Source organism: Lingula anatina, chromosome 5 (assembly GCF_051362555.1).
Source record: "Lingula anatina isolate TDL-2025a chromosome 5, LinAna3.0, whole genome shotgun sequence".
In the NCBI taxonomy this organism is placed as follows: domain Eukaryota; kingdom Metazoa; phylum Brachiopoda; class Lingulata; order Lingulida; family Lingulidae; genus Lingula; species Lingula anatina.
The window spans coordinates 19,949,445-19,967,755 of record NC_141771.1 but is presented as its reverse complement, the minus strand read 5'-3'; the positions used below and the strand labels follow the sequence as shown (position 1 = coordinate 19,967,755).

Genomic DNA, 18,311 nt, shown 5'->3' with positions numbered 1-18,311 from the left:
ATACCCATATTCAACCGGATGAGCCAAAAGGCAAAAGTAATGTACAGTGCATGCATACTAGTAACATTTTACTACTACTGCTACTGTATCCATGGTTTCACACAAGGCATACATTATAAAAGATCAAGATTAAATCTGAAAAAAATATATATTTTTTATTAAGCAAGGTGGCTGGGATGTTGAAAAATAATAATTAAGATAAAGATAAATAGACTGAAATGAGGCCTGTCACTCCACCAAACACAGCAGGCACTGCTTCACTTCCCAAAAAAAGAGGAAGGCCAACTAAGGCTCCAACTGCACCTTTGAGACCACTTTTGCCCCAACCACCCCTTCTTGTTTTACCCCTGCCTGTGACAACAGTAACTAGTACTGAACAGATTTCTGTTTCTAAAGTTCCATACTCTGCACAACATTACAGGAAGAGGAAGGCAGAGGAAGGGTGTATTTAAAAGGGCATACAAAAAGACTTCATCTGTGTATATGTCTGTAAAAAGTTTAATACAGAATGCAAGGCCCCTGCACATACTATGGAACAATACTATGGAAACTGGTACTGTGCTGAGACAGACACTTCATCTTTTGAGGAGTGGATAAGACAGTTTCTAGCTCAGGGGTATGGAGAGAAATCATAAATCCATGGTTTTATTTTTTTTCTGATATGATGTTTATTGCCCCATGCATGTCCAGATTAGACTTTAATGTACTTAAGAAAAGAGATGCGGCCTTCTGGTAAGGTTAAATTCCAGTGGCACTGTAGCATCATAGTGAGAGGTCAAGATCAAGATCAAAGGAGAATGAAGAAAAATGGACCAACATGGTGCAACACTTACACTTTCCATGTGTAGGTTGAAAATTTGGCACTGAAATTAGCACCAATCTGATAAGGAAAGCATTTGCCAATAAAGAAGTAAAAGGATTGTTTGAGGTGTGAACACTAAGTATGTCTTAAACATGCACTACAGAATCAAAGACAAGTTACTTCATTTGGAATGGTGTAATTTGTAAGATAAGTGTTTGTTTAAAACAAATACTATAATTGTTCATATTTTATATTGCAGACTGGAAAGTCCCAACCAAAAAGATTAGATGGAATCAAAGAATCAAAGACAGGATACTTCATTTGAATGGTTAGAATTTGACGTGATGCCTTTCATGATCTTCAGTGAAATCATCACAGACTGCCACCGTGGACCTCATAGAAAAAATGCAGTCAAGGCGAAAATTGCTGCTGTGAAAGCTGACAAGGTTGCTAAAATATATATGTTATAGGGCTTTAATTTTATTAACATTGGTGTTAAAGCCTATTCATAAGGGATATAATTTGTTGCATGGGAGGGGGAAGGGGGACAAAAGACAAAAGCCTATAGCTACTAATGCTAAATTTCATTTTCAGATAAACGATCAGGAGTCCGACTTTGTATATTCAAAATGCCAGAACTCCCAAATGTCCATGAAGTTTAGATGTCCCATGTAGACACGCCTTTTGGAAGTGGTTAAATTTCCAGAGTACAAGGTAAAAAATATAATTTAATATAATTTTCTTCACCTATGATGAAAATGATTTTCTTATCCCACATGTATTTGTCTTTACTGTTCATGTGACAGCCTCCAGTGATTTGACACGCAATTATCTATTTCATGCTCGAGGACTGTGGGGTTTTTATCTAAAGATTTATTACTCCCTTCATGTCCACCCTCGCCAATGACTCTAACACCCATTTTGCCTCCCTGAGAAACTTAGCATCCCAATTCTTCAAACCAAAAGAGAGTCCAATAAAGAAAATGTTTGTTGTGGAACCAAAACTGCATTATTCCTTTGGTTTGATGATTAATACTAATAACTAACTTTAGAGAAATTACCTGGTATATGTGCTTTCGCAAAATAAAACAAAGAAATCATGTTAAAATTTTTTTTTTTCAGGGATCTCCAAAAGGGGTGCAACCAAACTTGGAATCTTTTCAGGCCTGATGAATGCAGAATTCTGTGTTAAAATTTTGAAAGACTTCCTTCTTCCATTCCTAAGTGAAACTCTCCCTGAAGGTCATCGCTTTTTTCAAGACAACACCAAAACCCACACAAGCCACTTGACCAAAGAATATTTTTGGAAGAAAATGGTGTCAACTGGACGAAGACCCCCCTGAAAGCCCCAACTTTAACCCCACTGAACTGCTCTGGGCTGAGATGAAGCATCACCTGAGGAAACACCAAACACAAAAGAAAAGAAGAGTTGGCTGCAGGTCTAAGAGACTTTTGGAGGACTGTGGACAACGAGAAATGTAAGAAATACCTTGGCCACCTGAGGAAAGTCATGCCAGTGGTGATTGAACGGTAAGGACTATGAGTTATTTATACACAAATAGGTTATACAAAATTGAAATTTAAGGTTTCACGCCAGACCGTCAGAATGGCTTGAACAGATCACATTCTTCAGAAAACATGTCCTGCTAATGATACGTATCTTTATGCAAAATACACAAATTAAAAGCTCATTTTGTAAAAATTGGGCTTTAAAAAATGTCCTTTTTGCTCAGTCGGGGAGTTGTCTGATGATGACATAAGGCCACCAGAGTAGAGAGCCAAGCAGGTTAAAGAATTGAATAAACAGGAAAATGGCTTCACACGGCTTAAAGAGGTTTTAGATTCCTCGGGTAAGAGATTTGAATGTGTATGTACTGTTATCAGGAGTTTGAAAAGTCATCTCACAGGTAGACAATGAAGCTCAGTTGAAGTGGTAGACATTTATCTCTATTTACTATTCAAAAATATATTCCAGGTGTTTGTGTTGTTCATGTCATCCAATGTCTGATGGACTAGAATGCATATGTTGTCATGAGCTGAGCCCCATAGAAGACAGACTAGAAAATGAAAATTGCACCACGCATTGCACATGGCTACCTTCTCCAGTGTGTGTCTTAACAGAGACGTGATTGAAGTGAATATGTACCAGAACGTGGAACAGGAAGGACCAACTGATGACAATATGCCCATCAACAAGTAACTTTTTTACTTTTATTCTAGGTCGTTTTTACGTAATGTCCATATTATTGAAATAAATTACTGAGTCAGATATAATGATAAATATGAACAAGCACTGTTTTTCATTATTCTAAGTATATATTATAAGTGCATTTCCTTTTGTACTAAAAAAAATTAAATGTAAAAAAATAAATAAATAAATAAAAAATAAACAAATATTAAATTACAATTACCACACAGTCTGATTTATGGCAGTGGCATTTTTATCTTCATACATTCCTCGCTAAAATTTCTTTCAAACATTTGTTCCAGGTTATATCATTACATAGCTTACCCCTCCTTTACAAGGTGGATCCACCATAATTTAGGAAGGAAGAAGAGAATGGTGATTCCCTCCTGGGTTGTATTTAACATAAGAGAGAGATTTCCATTCCAGGAGTACAGAGGTTTTAAGTATGCAAGACCATGATGACTCAGACGTTTTTCTGGGGACCAGTTCATGGCCGACTCTACTCAAGGGGCGCAGCTTTTTAAAGCGATTACACCAGGAGCCATCCCTACCAAACAATTTTAGTGTTGATGGCCTCACGACTAACTTTTATTGCTCAGGGGGAGCAACACTCGCTAGTTTCTTGAATGATCCCAATTTTTGGCCTCTTCTAAACATAGTTGGAAATCAATGTCTTTCTGGTTATGCAAGTCTCATTGTTTCTAATTACAGCATTCAGACTTAAATTTTTACAGAAAAACATGACCCTAAGTTTAATTGTATATCTCAATACAAAACTGTGATCTTTACTTCTGAGAATTTTCTGTCCATTAGATGGACCAGTCATTCCCTCTTTCACTTTCAGATATTGGAAAACTTCACCTGCCTGGCAGTAGATTTTTGTATCTCTTAAAAATCTCTGAGCCAATTGTGAGCAGCCAGATCAGCCATCAACATATGACTGTGAGGTGCTACATGGTGCAACCATTGTCCACAGTCTTCTTGCCAGTGGCAACACATTGGATGATTATGCTGGCAACATTTTCTTCCCTTATTTGAACAGACAGTTGAACAAAATATGGAGTATAGAACAGGTCTTCCTAACACCCTCAAAGAGTGCACAAGTGAGAAGAAAGGAAGCAAGATATGCAAAAAAGAAAGTGAAATGTCCCCCCCCCCACCTATAAGATAAAACAAACTTATTCTCTTTTGAAAGATCAAAGACCTAAAATTGCAACTGGCAAAAATCCAATTAGGTCTTTTTGACTCCAGTGCTGTCAAATCAGGTTACTGTTTTGTTGTGGAGAGACCAACATGCCATGCCGAGCTGGGTGTCAAGAAATAATTCTTGTATGCCCATTTATCACCACAGAGTTGCCATACAGGTGGGCAAGTTTGGCAAGGCAGCCATTTTTTTTTTTTAATCTCAGAAACTTCATTATACAACAAAACACTCATGCAATCAGCAGGGATCCTGGGCCACCTTAGGATCCAAAATAATCCTAGAATTCCATTAGTCAAAAAAAAAAAAAAAAAAAGCAAACTCTTTTTAGCAGATACTTTAAAATAATATTACCATAAATTGGCATCCATCTTTGATTTTTTCTTTTTCCATTTTTTTTTTTTTTTTTTTTTTGAATGGGTAAATTCTCCAAAGATAGAGCTATTACAACTTCATTTTGATTTAGTACGCCAAAAGACTTTTGGTACAATATTTGGTGATTTTATCTGTTAAGGGTAGATTTTTTTCATTATTCACTTCATGGAATATGAAACAACTTGCAATTTGCCACTGATAGGAATGATATTTTGATATTTTTAATTTACAGATTTACAGTTAGGTGTATCAAGCAGACCCAGCAAGAAATGTTGTGATAGATCCAGATGGTAGAGTCTGGGAGAAGGCAGCTATGGACCTCCCAGCTCAGTTCAGTATCAGTAGAGAATAAACAAAATCTTTGGCAGGACTACCCACACTTTTCTACAAAGATTCAATACATGGACTAACTGGAGGAACTGCTAAAAAACTCAGGTTGGCTGGCTATGTTTAAGGCAGGCAAGGTTACATCGAAACATTAACACACTTTAAAAAAATAATTAATTCCATTCTCATTTAGTGAATTCAAATATTGGAAACTTGGCATACCAAAACTTCCAGTGCTTCTAACTACCTTCAGCCCTTTTTTAGGGAAAGAAGAGAGGAAAGCTTTTGATATATACATGAATTATGGCAATAGTGACTTCATAGAGGCTTTCTCCTGTCTTTGGGCAGTCTTCGCAGTTGCAGAAAGAAAATCAAAAGTGATGGAACAATTTGTCTGCAATCTTTATATCCAGAAGGCAGCTAGTAATGTCAATGAGGCCAGGTTCTGAACATATTTTGCTTGTCAACCCCAAGTGAGCAGAGAATGCCTCTTACCCAAGATGCTCTGAATTTGTATACTGAGAGATCAAATTATCAAACAAAAATCCACAGATCTGCTACCAAGCAGTGGATTGAAGCACCACATCTCCATGGAAGTGGGTGAGAAATAAAAAACAATGAACTTGAAGTAAAGTTCATTGGATAGCAAAACATTTTAAGGGGCTAGGTCCTGTGTCATTCACATAAGTTGCAAGTGTAAAGCTTCTAAAATGTAATTCGAAAAGGTGGTGAGGTCATGGATATTAAAATTTTTGTCATGATTACTGATTATCTGCATTCACAGTGAAAATTGTCTGGCCCTATGAATCTTCTAGCGAAAGTGCTTTTCTAGAAGTCTTTTCCCTTATCAGGTGAGTGACTATTGTTACAGTTAAAAAAAAAAAGAACCATTTTTACATTGTATTTTTGAAGAAATTAAGACAGATTTTATTGAGGGGATATTTGGTTTCAAACTCTGCCAGAAAGAGTTAGAAAAGACTTCGGCTTGTTTAAGGAAGAAATTCTTAATTCCTTCCAACAGACACAGCAGATGAAGCTACAAAAAACTGTAGAGCTGTTTCACCAAAAACAGGGAGAAACAGAGACTGCTGTAGATTTTCTCACAAGGATGAGGAAACTAGGAAGGAACACAACGCCAGATGACAATAGCCTAATTTGTGCCTGCATCAATGGACTCAGACCTGAAATCCTGCCCTTCATAATACAAAAACAGGTACAGACAATGGCTGAACTTCACCAAGCAGCAGCCTTGGTGGAAGTAAACTTCAGGACAGCATTAGCAACTACAGCTACTGCGGAAGGCAGCATAATCCAAAGTTTGATGCATCGCATCAATCTGTTAGAAAACCCACAGAAATCGGTCAGCTTTGAGCCCACCCCACAAGGACGGCCCATAATGAAGCAAGCAGAGAGAAGATGTGGGGGAACACTTTTGCTGAAGGGGGAACACTTCTGCTGAGAAGCTTTCAGCGTACCTCTCCATGCCGGCTCCAGTGGCAAACAACAGTTGGCGTCTCCACACACAGGCCTTAGGCTACCGCACCAGGGAGAGAGCTCTGGAGAGAATGGATGGCACCGTCCTCCAAGCAATGTCAATCCAGGAGAAATTGTGGACTGTGGGGTTACCTTGGATGGTTCCTGGCAAACCAGAAACTTGTCTAAACATGGATATGTAGCTGCTATTTCAGTGGATACGGGAGACATTCTGGACATTCACTATATGTGTACCTTTTGTCAGACGTGACAATTTTCAAAAGCTGCCCCACACCACGGTGGAAGAGGTTGACTTTCAACTGAAACACTTCCAGGAGTGCCACCACAACCACGAAGGCTTGACCCAGGCCATGGAAGTTGAGGGTGCCTTTGTTTTATACAGTCATTCCATTGAACTTTTTTGGTTACGCTACAATCAATTTGTAGGGGATGGGGACAGCTCAGCCTTCCAGAGTGTCCATCTACAGCAGCCCTATGGTCCAGACATTGAGATTACTAAAGAAGATTGTACAGGCCATATCCAGAAGAGAATGGGCACTAGACTTTGGCCCTTAGTTGCCAGAAATAAAGGTAATTATAGTGAAAATACATTGAAGTAAAAAGTACATTTGTACAGGATTGACTTATCTTCAATGCTATATCTGCTTTTAAATTAGTTATTGCTTAAAGTTTGCAAACATAACTTTATCCACGGCTCCATGATATGTTGTTTTACCTCTCTGTGATAAGTGAAATTTGCAATCTGCTTCTTAACCAAAAAAGCCACTCTGTAAATTTCAAGTAAGACAAAAATACAGTTGGACAGTTATGGGATATGTCATGTGCCTGACAGTAACGGCAACAGCAACGACGCAGATAGACAGACCAATGAGAATACATACAAACACTAACAAAGACCTACATTTACATAAAATATTTTGATAAAAAGGGTTATAGTTCTTATATTTTTTAGATAATATTACAGATGAAGTTACAGAAACAAGTACACCCCTTGTAACATGCTTGCAACCAGAAGACTTGTTGCAGTATATATCAGATAAGTACAAAGACAGAATATTATGTTTTGCTCCATCAGAAAATCAACATCCTGAATCTTCATTGTTAGGCCCTATCTATTAACACCATTTTTAAATCCAAATGGAACAAGTCAGACATGCATGTAAAGGACACAACACTAGGTAGACCTACATCTTGCCACATTCCCTGTATGTGTTTTTTGGTCAAAACTTATATCATGTACCTATGTCAGAGGATAAGATAATTTTAAGGTACATGTATATATGCATAAGCTGAGGACAGTCACACAATAATATATCTATTTTGTTTGCAAATATAGAATGTATCTTGTTCCTTGTTATTTTTTTCTTAAACTATCATTACAAAAAATCCAAGCAAACAACTCAAATATCCTCTGCAAACATATATGACTGTAAAACATGGTAAATAAAGAGTATGGTTCATCATGATCCAACATGCAACAAAGCAAGAAAGAATATTCTAAATATTCGTAATAATAATTACATAGTTGATTATGCATATACACGTAGGGAATATTGGCAAACAAATGTCAAGTTATTACTGTGAACACCACTTTTTCCAGATGCCTCTGCAATCAACTGGATCCGGGGGAATTCAGTTTGTATGGAGTTAAAGCCATGTTGGGAGTCTTCTGGTGACATCTCCAGACATCTTCATGACCACAAGTAGCTGACTGGGAACAGTGGATTTGTGATGGGACACACTTTATCTTAAAAGGATAACAACTGTCCTTGTAAGACTATTTTATAATAAATTCACTGAAACAGCTCATAGAAATGAATGTAGGAATGGATTCATTAACCATAGGTAAAGTGTGGGTAAATTGTTGTTTGCCCCAGGAAAATCTGTTTTTTGACCAAAAGGAACAGTTGTTATCCCTTTATAACTGAAGAAATCAATTGTAAGCAAATTTCCAAATCATGGTGTATTAGCTGGCAAGTGTCTCACCTACTTTGGTGACTGGACTGTGAAAAAAAATCAAATGTACTTACATTGTGGAGGATACTAGTACTGGTGACAGCTCTGACTTCTGAGACTGACACTATTCCCAGACTGAAAGAATAAACAATATTAACTTTGCCAAATCTGTTTCAATATTTGTGATACTTGTACATGTATGTAAATTCTTACAGCAGTAAAAAACAGATCAATATTAATATCAGTATCTATATTAAGCTATATTAGGCACATCAGTTGGCTGTAACTACTTGAAGTGTACTTTTGTGATGTAATGTGAGGGAAGTGGGGAAATTACAGTAACTGGTCAACAAGACAAAATTACTTAAACCCAAAAGAAACACAAGATGTGATTACTGGTGAGTTTTTCTTCATGGAGAAAGGGAAGGAGACCATGCAATTACCTGTTACCATGGTTCCCCATTTCTGGCTTTTCACATTCCATTTATCATAAAACTTGCCACATTTCATGTTTTGTACATGACCCTGATTTAAACATTCTTCACATGAATATTTACTGCAAGTTTTTCTATCAGAGGTAACGAGTGATTCAATCTATTATAAGCTTCCATGTTTTTGTTGTTTTGTTATATGCTATTATGACTAGCAACCCAAACTTGCCACCATGTTTAATTACATGAAAGACACATTAAAATGACGAATTATGCATACGCAGAGGCCATTGCGACTAGTCCCAGACAGCCTCAGTAATCTGGCCCGCGTCTGGCCCAGATCTGGCAACGTCTGGCAATATCTGGGCCAGATTTTGCCAGACACTTGCCAGATCTGGGCCAAGTCTGGCAAAGTCTGGCATTTATGCCACATTTTGCCAGACACTTGCCAGATCTGGGCCAAGTCTGGCAAAGTCTGGCATTTATGCCACATTTTGCCAGATGCTGCCCAGACTTGGGCCAGATATGGTACTTTCATTTTCAATTTTTATTTTCTATTTATTTATTTTTTATTGACCAGTGAGCTGAATGCATTGAACTGACGTCATTTGATAAATTTTGATTTAATTTATCTCTCTCTCTTTTCTTCAAAGTCCCCTCATAAGTGTGCTATTTGTTTAATTTGACTTGACATTTGAATGAATTCACTGTTCTAAAACTTTTTTGAACTACTCGTTCCGCTGTTGTAAGATTCCGCTTTTTATGCTAAGCCGGTGAAGGACCCGGATGTAGCGTTTCTTATAGTTATGGATATGAAAAAAGCACAAGCGTATCAAGCTGATACAATTCGTTGAGTGATTTGATTCGTGATGCGATTTATTTCGAAGGCATCAACACTGGCGACGAGGATTAACACTAGTGCAAAACTGTGAGCCAACTTTCTTTGAAAAAATGGAAGAAAAATGTGAAATTACGGAATTCGAACCGTACAGAAGTCCGGAGACATTAGGGTCACGCTCGACGCGATGGCTAGACAGTTTTAACCTCTTCGCTGACGGAAAAGATTGATCTTTTCAAAACCAATGGACGGCATGAATAATGAACAAAGATAGAAAATTAAAAATACGTGACAGAGGAGACGCGCGCTTATGTTGTATTCAGCAGGGTTAGGTGTACAAGATATTTCCAGGACTCTCCCAAACACAGGTTAGAAACATGAATATACATAAGACAGTTAACGCTTTGAATGAAATTGGAACACCAGAAACTGTGAGTATGATGAAACCGAAGTCATTTGACAAACCAAACCAGTCTAAACATTAGGAGTTTAGACATGAAAAACGAAGTAGAAACTCCCTGACTGAGAAAACATGGAACGTTGGATCACTTTGCAAAAGTCTGCAAAACTGAAACTATTATTCATGTAAATGACAGCTTTGAACATGATAATCCAGGAGTGCATATACATTTGGTGTGGGAACCAATGCAATATACACAGAAGACATGTAGGAAATAGAGTTTTAATCTCAGTGTATTACCAGATTCAGGTGCATATTGTAATATCATTGATGAAAATACATGGAGAATGCTGAAATCCAAGAAAAATAAATGTGGCTCTTGTGGAGGACCAGAAAACTAACAGTATTATTCATACACGTCTGAGAAACCTTTAAAAGTGAAGGGAACATTTGAATGTGACGCAAAGGCAAGCAAAGGAAGAGACCAGTAGCAGTAAAAGGACATGGGATTTGATATGAGTTGATTAGTTTTGAGAATTTTCAGTGTGGTTTAAGGAATAAAAGTTGGAGTTCATATGCTATTCTGCAAATGTTTGAAAAGACATTTTAAAGACTGAACTGTCAATTAACATGTTTTGAAAGGACCGTTTCTCTCCAAGAAAGGAAGGGATGTTGTGTTTTGACTTGACATTTGAATGAACTGTTGTTAACTTGGTAGAGTTACTTGTTCCATTGTTGATTCCTTTAATAATTATAAGCTTGTCAAGAAGTATCATTTCTTAGTGTTATGGATTTGAAAAAAGCGCAAGCATTGCAAACTGGTTCAATTCATTGAGTGATTTGATTAGTGATGTGATTTAATTCAAAAGCATTGATACTGGGGTTTGTTTTTGTGCACATGTAATTCTCTTTTAATTGTACGTCTATATCTGTGCTGGAGTCTACATATTTTTTTTTCAGAATTTACATGTATGTACAGTACTGTAGCCAGCATGCAAGTTGAATTGAAACAGTTACTGCATGGTTATTTATAATTTTGTTATAACTCTCCATCATCTAAAAAACAATGTTTTTTCATTCATTATTCAAGATTTATTCATTACAAAACTATATTCATTAGTGATTATTATTATTAATGATATGTTTGAATTAGTTTAAAAATGACAATGTATAATATTATTTAGGTTGAGGTGTGCAAAAATATTTCTCCCTCAAACCCCTCCCCCATGTACATGCATAATTAATTACAATTTTTGTAATTTGTGTTAATTCAGATTCGATGAGCAGCTTTGTGTTGAAAAAAAATTGTTGTTATAACTGTTTTCTTTACATGTATGTAAGTGACATTTCCTCCTGTTAAGTGTCTGTATATTTGCCTTTTTGCAGTGTAGTTTTTTTTTTTTTCAAACATACATTTTTTTGTACGAAAAGACAAGGAGTGGCCCTTAATTTGTTACATGTTAGTTGCCAGCAAGGTTATATAATGTGTAATAATTTTGTTTAGGGTTTTAGCACAGAATAAATACTTGAATCTTGAATCTTGTATGTCTTTTTTTATAGTAATCTTATTGAATAATTAAAAATAATTAAAAAAAAGAAAAAAAAAAAACAATCTGGGCCATATGTGGTCCATGTCCAGCCCTAATCTGGCCCACTTCTGGCCCACATCCGGCATGCCATACATTTGCCAGATATTGCCAGATCTGGGTCGACATCTGGCCACATGAGCAAATGTGAAATAATAAAAAAAAAAAAACAATCTGGGCCATATGTGGTCCATGTCTGGCCCTAATCTGGCCCATTTGAATATGATCTGGCCCACATCTGGTCCACATCTGGCATGCCATACCTTTGCCAGATATTGCCAGATCTGGGCCGACATCTGGCCATATGAGCAAATGTGGACTGGGCCAGATGTGGCAATGTCTGGGCCAGATCTGGCCCAAACATTGCCACATCTGGCCCACATGTGGCAAGCCATACGTGGGCCATACCTTTTGCCAGACATTGCCAGACGTTGCCAGATCTGGGCCAGACGTGGGCCAGATCACTGAGGCTGTCTGGGGTTTGTATTGCCGCAAATAATACCCTCGAAACAAATGGTGATTTTGCTATTAGCGAGGCTTTCGAGATATGGGATAGCGAGGAATTGCCATGCTTGCGCCCGCTCACCATAAGCAAATCTTTCGAGATACGGGGCCCTGTTGTAACTTGTAGAAGTTACATACAAGTGCAAAGAATACAGATTCTTCTATCAAACTTACATTTATAAAATTTTAATTAATTAAAATAATTAAAAGACATTAACGACGTAATGTTATTTGTCAAAACAGCAATATTGCCACAAATCAGGCACATAAAGGCATAAAAATATTATATGTAATCACGACAGAAAAGGAACAGCTAAGCAAATTCAGCGCACCCACGTGGTAAGCCGTGACTGTAGACACGCCCTGTAACTTACAAGGCAACATTCTGCTGTCACTGTTAGATCTAGGCCTAGGCTAAGTGTAGAGAGAACACAGTGATAGTGCGTAAACTTACGTTAGACTACTGTCGTCTACACCCAAGTTTTTGTCGTACGTTCTGTCCAACGCTCTAACCCAGGACCCCATACCAGGCACTGGGGGAGAGAAGTGCACATAAGAAGTACGAGAGGCTCCATTCACGTTTTGAATCTCGTAAATTATCGGACCTGACGCGAGGTTAGCCAAGGACGCCTCGGTGTCTCAACCATGATTGTGTTTTTACCTTGCACCTGCCTTTCAGCGGACTTTTGCGCTTCTGCTTCGTCGGAGCTCATTTATGCATTTTTTTAAAGAACTGCATTGTTATTCATTAATTTTGCCAAGCCCTGTTTTGAAGATGCAAAAAAAAAAAAAAAAAAATTAAGAGTGAACAACCACCGTAAACACTCCGCAAAGAAACCACCCTGGCCGCTACATGTTACATGTAAAATAACACAGAATATTTGAAAAACTGAGAACAAATGGACTTAAAAAAAAAAAAAAAAACAAACATAACAAATTAGGTGACCTCCTTGTAGGCCCTAAAAAGCAATAAGGAACAAACTATTATATCTTTTTTTTTTTTTATTTCTTTATTCTAAAGATGCGCCGCAGTGCCAGCTTCAAAGGAATTATTGTCAAGTGCCGGGGTAAAGCTCCTAAAATCCTAAAAAAAAGGAAACCGTTTACTTCAACATGACTTGGCGATCTCTGACCTGCATGATTTCTGTCCCTGATATAGCCTATGTATAATCCCTTCTCCAAAATGGCTGAGGACATTAAACTACCGGAAAGTGGGTGGGTGGCAAAAGCTTGTACAATACACATAATGAAGATAGAAATTATTGATACTGGTACCTTAGAGACCATTACCAGGCCCTATCGTACTAACTTTGGTTCGAACTATCTCCAAGGGGATTCTCGCTTAATTGCAATTAACTTAAGCGGCTTAATTAGATGTCTGTCACGCCCACTGAAGCTGATTAATTCATTAATTATCGTTTAGCAGCTTCAGTAGGCGTCTCAGACATCTAAGCCACTTAAGCTGCAAGGAATTTAGCGAGAAACCCCGTGGACATGAACCGATCCTGTTAGATCGATCTAGGGAGGGGAATCCAGCCTTACTTTCATGGATTGCAAGTGGATTCCTCTAAACTTCTCAGTCATGGAGGTAGCCGTGACATCTCACAACTTGAAGCCAGAAATAATCGTTTGTTTTTGACGCCATGCAAAGTCACGTCAGAAAAAAAAATTAATAAAAAGAATGAATAAATCAATAAATAAAAATAAAAACATGCCAGTTTCTTGTGGCTTATACAAGGAAAACGAAGCCATGCCCGGTACAGTATGCGATTTGTGGATGTAGGCCTACATGTACTAGCCAGGAAAGTGTTGTTGTAAATCATTCGCCATTCATTTAGAGGTAAAGTATAATATTAAGTACTCTTTTCGTTTAACGGAAAGCTATTTAAAACCGCCACTGGAGGGCGCGCCGCGCGCGGTCCCCGTCGTGGGAGCCTATCAAATTTAAGGCCGTTAGCCGAAAAGCAGCCACGTGACTCTTTTAAAATCGGCAATTAGAGCGTTGGCAGCGAGCAAGGAAGAAGCGTGTAGGGAGCAGGCGCTCTCCCTCTTCCTCCGGTGCTTCATAGTTATTGCGTTTTTATTTTAAACTATGGCAGAGAATTTCGAGCTTTGGGTCCAGGAAAATGAGCTATCCCCAGAGACGGTAGACATCTTAAAGGACGCGGGTTTTGTATCTCTGAAGAGCTGCAAAAAGCTCTCTGAATCACTTATTCAGAAACATTTCGGACGATCCCTTTCCTTGGCCCAGCTGCTACTCCTGCAGGATGCAGTGGAGTCACTGCAGCCTCCGCAGCCACGGATCAACCAGGGTCCGGGTGCGGGGGAGGGTGATTCAACAGGAGCCACAGAAAGTGAGGGAAATCAGCCATCTACATCTAGGGAAGTTCTGAGGGAGAGGAAACAAACGGAGCCAGACCCTATTGACTCCGAACTAGATTATGCCAAGCTGTGCCAGCTACTAGGAGTTGAGAAACAGGACAGCAAAACACCTACAACAGGTGAGCCACTAGGTAAAATTTTTGACCCCTTTTCGATCTCAATCCCACAAAAGCAAACTGCAAAGCTCCGTGAGATCCGCGACTACGTGATGTTTTCACAGGCCTACGAAAAAGGCAAGATAGAGAGCGACGTACCACTACGAGTAGGCAACATAGAACTATCTCTCACGGAACGGAAAATCCCACTGGAGAAAATCACCCCCCTGCAATTCACCGAGGCATCAATGAAGATTCTGAAGGAAATGGTGGAGCAAGACGGCGCGGACATGAAGACAGCCATGCAATATGTCGGCTACATCACGAAGGTAGCGTGTATGGGTCAATCGTTTACGTGGTCGTCGGTATTGCGGTACGATGCGGAGTACAGGAGGGCACAAAACTCCATGGGTTTTCCCTGGGGAAGCGACAGCCCTTTCCTTATGCAACTCTTACTTAAGCCAGTCCAGGATCGCTCATCGCCTCCTTCCCTGGGACACAGACGAAAGCCGAACAGGACAGACCCATCGTCAGGACGCCCCATATGTCTCAAGTACAATGGTCGACAAGGGTGCTCTCTCCAAAACTGCCGCTTTGCGCACATTTGTTTGACATGCCAAAGCTCGTCACACGGGGAATTCACACATAGTCAGCAAGAAAGCAGAAACACAACCCACTGACCATTACAAAGCGCGAGGGATTCTCCGCTCCGCGAAAACCTTCGAGCGTGGGGAGAGGAACTAAGCGGAGACGTTGACAATGTTTTTATTTTAAGGGGAATCTCTGAGGGCTTTCGCATTGTGGATGACATTGATTTAGATAGCATACCAAGAGTCGAAACTATTAACAGTAAATCTGCCACCTGCGGAGGTGCAAAAATCATGGTGGAAAGGCAGATTCTAGAAGAGATAAGAGAAGGTCGCTACATATATCCCAAGGCAGACCCCTTAATTATCAGCGCGTTATCAGCAGTGCCTAAGTCCGACGACAAGATACGCCTAATTCACGATTACAGTCGTCCTGAAGGTAAGGCTGTCAATGATTATGCTACTAAGAACACTTTTAAGTGTGAGACTTTACAGACGGCCCTCAATCTGATCAAACCCGGTCATTACCTAGCGAAAGTGGACCTCGAGGCAGCCTATCGCTCCGTTCCCTTGCACCCGTCCCAGTTCCGGCTCACAGGGCTAAAATGGAAATTCAGTGACGATAGGGAGCCACGTGTTCTAGTGGATACAAGACTGCCATTCGGTGCTACCAAATCTCCTGAAATTTTTCATCGGATTTCACAAAGCGTCAAACGAATGATGGAGAGAAGAGGTTTTAATGTGGTAGTATATCTCGACGATTTTCTAGTGATAGGAGAGACCTTTAATGAGTGTCGGGACGCTTACAACGCCTTGATTAATCTCCTGAGGCGGCTCGGCTTTAGTGTGAATTGGAAGAAAGTGTGCGACCCTACGACAAGGCTTACGTTCCTGGGCACCGTCATAGACACTGTCGCGGGTACGCTATCCCTGGAAAAGCAGAAGGTGTCGGCTCTGATTACATGCTTAAAACAATACATGGCCCGGAAGCGTGCGTCGCGGCGCCAGCTTGAATCTCTCGCAGGGAAACTCGTGTGGGCTTCAAATGTTATCCCTTGGGGCAAAACTCATGTGCGCCCCATTTTCAACGCGATTTCAACTCTTAAAAAGGCGGCACACAAGTGCAAACTCGATTCTCTTCGCCGGGACTTCCTTTGGTGGAATAAATGGCTTATTGCAGGAAACAACACCAGACTAATCTGGGATTTCCGTCCAGAATGTCATGTATTCACAGACTCCAGTGTTTTTGCAGGTGGAGCCTTCCACAATGGAGACTGGTATTACACGAACTGGGAGCAGGATGCCCCCCGCCTTGGCGCCAGCCATATCAACGTAAAGGAACTTGCAGCCATTGTCCTTGCAGCTTACAGATGGGGACACCTGTGGTCTTCATGCCGGGTCATTGTCCACACAGATAGCGAGGTCGCCATGCACATCTTAAACAAAGGAGCGTCACCCAATCACATGTGTAACGACCTCCTTAAGGACTTATCGTATTTATCCCTGAAGCATTGTTTTTCAATTCAGGCGGCTCATATCGCAGGAAAAGACAATGGGATGGCCGACGCCGTATCAAGAATACACGACCTGAACTCTTGTGCGCGCTTCATTAACTTAGTGTCCGTTTTTTATATGTACCACAATACCAAACCTCCTTTTTACAATCTTAGGAATCACATGACTGACTTATCTTTATTTTCTCTCTCTTCTTCACTCAGATCACGTGCGGCTGCGCCAGCAACTAGATGAGGAGGTAGTCTTTTGGAGATCCCAGCTATTCGCACCGTCCACTAAGAGCACTTACAAATCCCACCTTCGCGCCTACGCCAAATTCTGCGCCGAGATAAAGTGTGTGCCCGTTCCTATCTCGTCCGCAAATCTCTGCAGATATGCAGCGTATCGGGCTCGCACATGCGGCGTATCTACGCTTCGCCAGTACCTGAACATAGTTAGGATTATTCATTTGGAATTCGGGTTCCCAAACCCTCTCTCCTCGTGGGATGTTAAGGCTACCATCGGCGGGATAAAACGGCACAAACAGGACCCCAGCCGACAGAAATCACCAATACTCCCGTTCCACCTGCTCCAACTGCGTTCTACCCTTATTTTAAGCGACCTAGACCAGCTGCAGACGTGGGCAGCTTGCTTAACTGCGTTTTTCGGCATGCTCAGAGTCAGCAACTTCACGGCGAAATCGCAATCAGATCCGGGTCATTCTATCCTGCGGCGTGACGTGACTTTCACTAAGAGAGGGTGCACCATACGGGTGACTAAGTCAAAAACCAACCAGTTCGGCCAAAGAACTCACATCATCACCCTTCCCTTCATGCCAGGGAACGCACTATGTCCTACTACAGCACTGACAGCTTTTTTCAAACTGTCGCTCGAGACGCCAGAATCGGCGCCCCTCTTCGCTACCCTAAAGGACGATACTACGGTCTACCTCACGTCTGCGAGCTTCCGCCATAGACTGACAAAATCCCTGGGAACAATAGGCCTTTCACCTACCGTCTATAATACCCACAGTTTGCGGAGAGGGGGGGCTACCTGGCTGCTGTCCGTGTGCCAGTGTATGGGCGGCCAAAAGGGCAAAAAATCCTGACATCGATTCAGTTATGTTTCGTCGATTCACTGCCTTCCCATCGATTCAGTTTCAAGTTTAAACGATCCTGTCATAAATTCAACATCTAGGCCTACTTTCGTCAATTCAACTGTCAAACATTTCTCATCTACGTATTACGGTGTATTAAAACCAATGCTGTCACTATTTTCGTCGATCGTGTAACTATTCTCGTCGATCGTCCAACTAATCTCGTCGATCGTGTAACTATTCTCATCGATCGTCGAATCTCGTCGATCGTGTAACTATTCTCATCGATCGTCTGTTCTCGTCGATCGTCTCATCGATCGATCGCCAGAGGGCGCTGCGGTAGCACATTGGCCTATCACATGACTATCAAAATGGCAGACAACAAAATGAATGCTAGTGAAATAAGAACATTTTCTCAACAATTTCAATTTTAGTTGTTAATAATTAAAAGATATTCGGTTGTAGGGACATTATTTTCTAGTTGTGCTTAACTCTGACCATGGCTGGCCGAGTTAAAAATTACCGCGTGATTGACAGACAGAAGCACGTGTTGCT

The 18,311-nt window shown here is 40.2% G+C and overlaps 1 protein-coding gene and 3 long non-coding RNA genes across 12 annotated transcripts in view; 2 read left to right on the top strand and 2 right to left on the bottom strand.

Moving 5' to 3' along the window:
- The window catches only part of LOC147761839 (uncharacterized), a 182,271-nt gene that overhangs the window by 12,336 nt on the left and 151,624 nt on the right, over positions 1 to 18,311 (bottom strand). Inside the window, exons 1-3 of one of the 4 annotated variants that reach the window (XR_015334646.1) lie at positions 12,557 to 13,149; positions 8,418 to 8,478; positions 6,879 to 8,134 (exon numbers count right to left, since the gene is read on the bottom strand). This is a non-coding gene — a long non-coding RNA (uncharacterized LOC147761839). Of the gene's footprint in view, positions 1 to 6,878; positions 8,135 to 8,417; positions 8,479 to 12,556; positions 13,150 to 18,311 lie in introns of those variants that run through there. The other 3 variants (XR_015334647.1, XR_015334649.1, XR_015334648.1) reach the window with 3 other exon arrangements.
- LOC106169132 (uncharacterized) overlaps positions 1 to 18,311 on the bottom strand; it is a 137,082-nt gene that overhangs the window by 41,427 nt on the left and 77,344 nt on the right. The window lies entirely within an intron of this gene.
- LOC147761846 (uncharacterized) lies at positions 398 to 3,697 on the top strand. Its single transcript, XR_015334650.1, has 5 exons — positions 398 to 1,248; positions 1,397 to 1,516; positions 1,925 to 2,332; positions 2,778 to 2,998; positions 3,293 to 3,697. It is a non-coding gene; the product is annotated as an uncharacterized LOC147761846 (long non-coding RNA).
- Positions 13,957 to 17,783, top strand: LOC147761845 (uncharacterized). 2 transcript variants are annotated; one of them, XM_087013687.1, is made up of 2 exons: positions 13,957 to 14,603; positions 16,885 to 17,783. In XM_087013687.1, exons 1-2 carry the CDS (start codon positions 14,195 to 14,197, stop codon positions 17,766 to 17,768), a joined length of 1,293 nt encoding a protein of 430 aa, XP_086869813.1. In that variant the 5' UTR covers positions 13,957 to 14,194; the 3' UTR covers positions 17,769 to 17,783. The 2 variants fall into 2 exon arrangements, with proteins under 2 accessions (XP_086869813.1, XP_086869812.1); XM_087013686.1 differs by having other exon boundaries at positions 13,957 to 14,615.

What these genes read in the sequence shown, in the direction of transcription:
- LOC147761845 (XM_087013686.1), top strand. Translation starts at nt 14,195, where the DNA reads ATGGCAGAGAATTTCGAGCTTTGGGTCCAGGAAAATGAGCTATCCCCA. An exon ending in TACAACAGGTGAGCCACTAG is followed by an intron (nt 14,616 to 16,884) that starts GTAAAATTTTTG and finishes TTCTTCACTCAG; the next exon opens with ATCACGTGCGGCTGCGCCAG.